Source organism: Musa acuminata, chromosome BXJ2-4 (assembly GCF_036884655.1).
Source record: "Musa acuminata AAA Group cultivar baxijiao chromosome BXJ2-4, Cavendish_Baxijiao_AAA, whole genome shotgun sequence".
In the NCBI taxonomy this organism is placed as follows: domain Eukaryota; kingdom Viridiplantae; phylum Streptophyta; class Magnoliopsida; order Zingiberales; family Musaceae; genus Musa; species Musa acuminata.
This window is the reverse complement of record NC_088341.1, coordinates 5673898-5679897: the sequence shown is the minus strand read 5'-3', so window position 1 is coordinate 5679897 and position 6000 is coordinate 5673898. Positions and strand designations below refer to the sequence as shown.

Sequence of the window (6000 nt, the reverse complement as noted above, 5' to 3'; positions counted from 1 at the left end):
TCTCCTGTCTTTCTTTTGGTAAGGTCTTCGTCAACATGTCTGCTCCGTTGTCATCTGTATGAATTTTCTGAAGCTGCAACTGCTTCTCTTCAAATACATTTCGAATCCAGTGGTATCTGACATCTATATGCTTTGACTTGGAATGAAACATTGGGTTCTTACACAAATGGATGGCACTCTGGCTGTCACAATGCACCACATAATTTTCCTATTTCAGCCCCAATTCTTGTAAGAATTCTTTCATCCATAACATTTCTTTGCATACCTCTGTAGCAGCAATATATTCTGCTTCTGTGGTGGAGAGAGCAATACACCTTTGTAACCTGGATTGCCATGACACAGCTCCCCCTGCAAAAGTAAGTACATAACCTGAAGTAGACTTCCTCGTATCTATATCTCTGGCCATATCTGCATCTGTGTAACCTGTCAACACAGGTGGTCCACCTCCAAAGCTTAAACAAACCTTAGAGCTCCCTTTGAGATATCTAAAAATCCACTTCACTGCTGCCCAGTGCTCTTTGCCTGGATTTGCAAGAAATCTGCTAGTAACACCCACTACATATGCGATGTCTGGCCTCGTACATACCATTGCATACATTAAACTTCCAACTGCTGAAGCATAAGGAACCTTTTGCATTTTCTCCTTCTCCTCATCACTTGACGGACTCTGTTCTGAGCACAACTTGAAGTGACCTGCAAGAGGAGAACCAACTGGCTTAGCATTGCTCATACTGAATCTTTCCAATACCTTCTCGATGTATTTCTCCTGTGACAACCAAATCTTCTTGTTTTTCCTGTCACGAGAAATCTGCATGCCTAGTATTTGCTTTGCTGGCCCCATGTCCTTCATTGCAAAAGACTCACTCATTTCCTTCTTCAACCTGTCAATTTTAGACATATCTTTCCCAAGAATAAGCATGTCATCAACATAAAGTAAGAGAATAATAAAATCCTCACCAAACCATTTGATGTACACACAATGATCTGAAGCCGTTCTTTTGTATCCATTTTCTGTCATAAATGAATCAAACTTTCTGTACCACTGTCTTGGAGCTTGCTTTAGCCCATACAAGCTCTTCTTCAACTTGCAGACAAAATTATCTTTACCTTTGACTTTGAAGCCTTCTGGTTGCTCCATATAAATTTCCTCCTCCAAATCACCATGAAGGAAAGCTGTCTTCACATCTAACTGCTCAACCTCCAAGTCCTGGCTAGCAGCAATACCAAGAGCAACACGAATAGAAGACATTTTAACAATAGGAGAAAATATCTCTTCAAAGTCAATACCTTTCTTTTGACCAAAGCCTTTCACAACCAATCTAGCTTTGTACTTTGGTTGAGAACAATATTCTTGAGTCTTCAACCTAAAAACCCACTTGTTCTTCAAGGCCTTCATTCCATTTGGTAGCAGCACCAAATCATAAGTGTGGTTCTTCTGAAGAGCATCCATCTCTTCCTGCATAGCAACTAACCACTTCTCTTTCTGCTCACTCTCAACTGCTTCCTGGTAACTCTCTGGTTCACCTGCATTAGTAAGCATCACATACTCATCTGTAGAGTATCTTCTGGAAGGTTGACGTTGTCTAGAAGATCTTCTCAACTGAGGTTCTACGGGAACTTGCTCTCCTACTTCTTCTTGCTCAACATGTCCTACAGGTAGATCAATATCAGGTTCTACACCATCTTCCTGCATATCTCCCCCATCACCCTGATATACTGGAGGAGTAACTGGGTCACAATCTGCTAATCCTTCTGCAGAAGTCTTGGCTGGTGCCTTCTTCTTCAAATCCTCAAAGGTTTGATCCTCAAAGAAGATCACATCTCTGCTCCTGAACACCTTCTGCTTTTCTGGATCCCAAAGCCTGTAACCAAACTGATCATGTGAGTAACCAAGAAAAATACATTCTTTAGACTTACCATCCAGCTTGGACCTCTCATTATCTGGAACATGTGCAAATGCACGACAACCAAACACTTTCAAATGCCTGTAGGAAACATCTTTCCCTGACCATACATGCTCTGCAACATCACCATCTAGGGCTGTACATGGTGATAAGTTGATCACATCAACTGCAGTCCTCAAAGCCTCATCCCAAAACCTTTTGGGTAGCTTGGCCTATGAAAGCATACATCTGATCTTTTCCATGATGGTGCGGTTCATCCTCTCTGCAATTGCATTATGCTGAGGTGTACCAGGAACTGTCATCTCATGTTGGATTCCATGTGACCTGCAATAGTCATTAAACAATCCTGTATACTCACCACCATTATCTGATCTTATGCATTTCAATTTCCTTTTTGTCTCCCTTTCAACCCTGGCATGAAACTCTTTAAAGACATTAATAACCTGATCTTTGGTCTTCAAAGCATAGGCCCAAACTTTCCTAGAAAAATCATCTATAAAAGTGACAAAATAAAGTACACCACTTATACCAAGAACATCAACAGATCCACCAAGAGTTTTTGTCCTCAAAGGACCACATACATCTGTATAAACACGGTCTAAGGCATGCATTTTTCTAGACAAAGCAGCATTAGCAAATGAAACTCTATGTTGTTTACCAGCTAAACAATCAATACAAGGGTTCAGATGTATACCTCTGAGATCTGGTAATACCTCTCTCTTGGAAAGAGCTTGCAACTCCTTCTCGCTCATGTGTCCCAATCGCCTATGCCACAACTCCATACTGAAGTCTTTCTCTGTAGCATTTAACTGCTCACCATAAGCTTTAGCCTGCAACCTGTACAAAGTATGACATTTCTTTCCATTAGCTATAACAAGAGAACCCTTACTGAGTTTCCATTGCCCTTTGTGAAATCTGCTTTCATAGTCTTCATTATCTAGTCTTCCAACTGAAATTAAATTCAGCCTCAAGTCAACCACATGTCTCACATCCTTAAGTACCAACTTGCAGCCAAGGTTGGTCTTTAAATGGATATCACCCATGCCAATGATGTCTGCTGTGCCATAGTTGCCCATCTTGACAACACCAAAGTTTCCAGACCGGTATGTAGCAAAAAACTCCCTCCGAGGTGTAGCATGATAAGAAGCACCTGTGTCAATCACCCACTCAAGATCCTGACACACACAAGAAAAAATATCATCAGAAGGAGACAAAATCAAATAATCACCACCCTGCACTGTAGCTGTAGTATTATCCTTTGATTCTGTAGACTCCACTTCTTTTCCCTTTTTCTTGTTCTTCTTAGGTTGCTTACATTGGTTCTTGTAATGTCCTTTCTCACCACAGTTATAGCAAACAATATCTTTTCTTGATCTTGACTTGCTCCTACCCATACGTGAACTGCTTCTGAACTTTGACCTTCCTCTGTTCTCTGAGATAAGTGACTGTGAATCATTCTGAGATGTTGCTGAACTCTTTCTTCTCAACTCCTCATTCAACAAACTGCTTGTTACTTGACTCATAGTGACAATACCATCTGGCGCAGAATTACTGAGGGAAACCACCAGTGTCTCCCAACTTTCTGGTAATGAACTGAGAAGTAACAATGCCTGCAACTCATCATCAAGAGACATTTTCATAGAGGATAACTGGTTAGTAATACTCTGCATTTCATTCAAATGCTCAACAATAGAAGCACCTTCTCTATATTTTAGGTTCACAAGTTTTCTGATCAAAAAAGCTTTGTTGCCAGCTGTTTTTCTCTCATAGAGACTTTCCAATTTTTTCCAAAGAGAATATGCAGAAATTTCAGTAGAAACATGGTGAAAGACACTATCATCAAGCCACTGTCTAATAAACCCAATTGTTTTTCGATCTAACCTCTTCCACTCATCATCTGTCATAGTTGTAGGTTTTGCACTATCCCCCTGCAAAGGTCCATACAAATCTTTGCAATACAAGAGATCTTCCATTCTTGGTTTCCATATCATCCAATTATTTCCATTTAAACTAATCATGCGAGAAATATTACTGGCCTCCATGTTCAAATACAAAAATTAAATCACCAAAACCCCGCTCTGATACCAGTTGATGGGGATAAAAAGAGGAATAACCTTTGTATAGGAACAAATACTAGAAGACCAAAATACGCAGCAGAATAAAATGGAAACACAATCAAACAGAACACCAAGATATACGTGGAAAACCCCTTCAATGTGAAGGGTAAAAACCACAGGGCAAACTAGAGATAATCCACTATGAGAATAATGAATATACAAATCTCAATCTCTTGCCCAAAACCCTAGCAACAACCACAAGAGAATAACTGGGATACAAGGATCACGTCACTGCCCACAATATCTAAAACCTCCCCAAGTAATCACAGCAAGAGTCTACTGTAGATTTGATCTAACCTGAGATGAGAACACTGCTAGATGATTGTGAACAGTCTCTCTGCGTTGTCCTTTTCTTCCCTTTCTTTCTCTTCCTTTTCTGCCTTGATCTCCTTCTTCTCTTTGGAATCCCGTGGCCTCAAAGATCTGCCTCGTTGCTGCCTTTTTATAGCCTTAATCTGCCTCTAAAACGCAGCCACCACACCCCCCTAATCTTAATTAGGGTTAGGTTAAGAGAGGGTGTGGGCTGTGGGCTGATAAAGCCCACATGGGCTGAATATGGGCCATCAGCCCAACAAATGGAAGCCTCTGCGCCAGGCCAAGATTGCTCCACCATCTGATCGACAGCCAGAAGTTTGTGCTGAAGTTTGCACGAGGAGCAAGCTCAAAATACCTCGACACTTCTCTGAGTTCCCTCTGCTGTATGCTCTGAACTCTGTTGAAGTCCAACTTAGCCAATTCAAGTAGGACAGGGTGTATGTTAGCTTCCCTTTGGCATGCTTCTATAAACCACCTGGTCTGTAACCTCGGCATCCTCCAGTTCAATGGAAGCTCCAAGGCATGGGCTACGTGCTCCCTGAGATGAGGCTCAAGTGATCCCTCCATGAGGCTCTTGAGCTGTTTAGTTGTGAAGTTCTTAGCTTCTTCCAGCACTTGCTCTCCTTCCTTTGCAAGATGGGAAGCCTCGTACAAGCTCACCAATCCTTCAGTCTGGTGGCGAAGGCTGGCTTTCAAGTTTCCCTTCTCATCCATAAATCGGTAGAATACACCTTCAGTCCATCCACATAATTTGTGCAAGTTAGATTGTGACACCATGATAGAACAGAATAAACACAAAATTCCAATAGTATGTTAGGCTATTAACGTGGCATAATTTATGACTAATTGGACATATTTCTAGTTGTCTCAGTTTTATGGAAGTAATTGTTCTAGCAATATATGAGGTACATCAGCGACAATGCTGTATCAGTCGCCAAGAAAGGAGTAAAGCAGGATATACAGCTTAATCACCTTCAGAAACATCAAACCCATGTTCTCTTAGAAGCCTGAACATAAGAGACGTGGCATGAAGATTATCCTTCAGCAACATGTTCACCTTTTCCACGGAACCGTATATAGTCCCGAAAGCATCCTTAATATCCTCCTTAAAGTGATACGCCACCCCAAGCAGCTGCAGGTGATCGATCAGTTGAAGCTGCTCCTCCATTCCCTTCTTCATGTAGATCAGTTGTTTCACTTCCTCCGTCAGTTTTCCCATCCTTCTTGCGTTATCCTCCTCCACCTAATGAAAGCTAGTCAGCAACCAGTGCGAACTATAGATAAAACTCAAGCTTACAGATTGCATGCATACCGACCTTGGTGTCATTTCTTAGCGATTGGATGTATTCGTCACTCCACGAGCTTGGCTGGTAATTAGCCGATCGCCGAGGAGGAGTCTGCGCAGCACACCGGATATGTGGTCGGAAGCATGGACGTGGTGAAGCCTTGGACGGCGACGTCCACCGATGGGCACCGATGAGACTGCAGAAGGACGGAGCAGAAGCGCAGAAAGCCATTTGGCTCGGTGGACAACACTGAGCAGAAGATGGAGAATCTTATGGGCTTTGTAATGGCAGTGTTGCGATGGGTTTATTACGGACGGCTTCATTTATATCCACACAAGTTGCACATCCTCGTGTTCCATGCAAATGTATATCTGCTGT

General features: G+C 42.0%; 1 protein-coding gene across 1 annotated transcript; it reads right to left on the bottom strand.

Annotated features, from left to right (window-relative positions):
- Positions 1 to 4191: 4191 nt before the first annotated feature.
- Positions 4192 to 5926, bottom strand: LOC135608943 (monoterpene synthase 7, chloroplastic-like). Its single transcript, XM_065102020.1, has 3 exons — positions 5653 to 5926; positions 5309 to 5579; positions 4192 to 5067 (listed from the first exon to the last, which is right to left on the bottom strand). The coding sequence occupies exons 1-3, from the start codon at positions 5851 to 5853 to the stop codon at positions 4523 to 4525; spliced, it is 1017 nt and encodes a 338-aa protein (XP_064958092.1). The 5' UTR covers positions 5854 to 5926; the 3' UTR covers positions 4192 to 4522.
- Between the last annotated feature and the right edge of the window lie 74 nt (positions 5927 to 6000).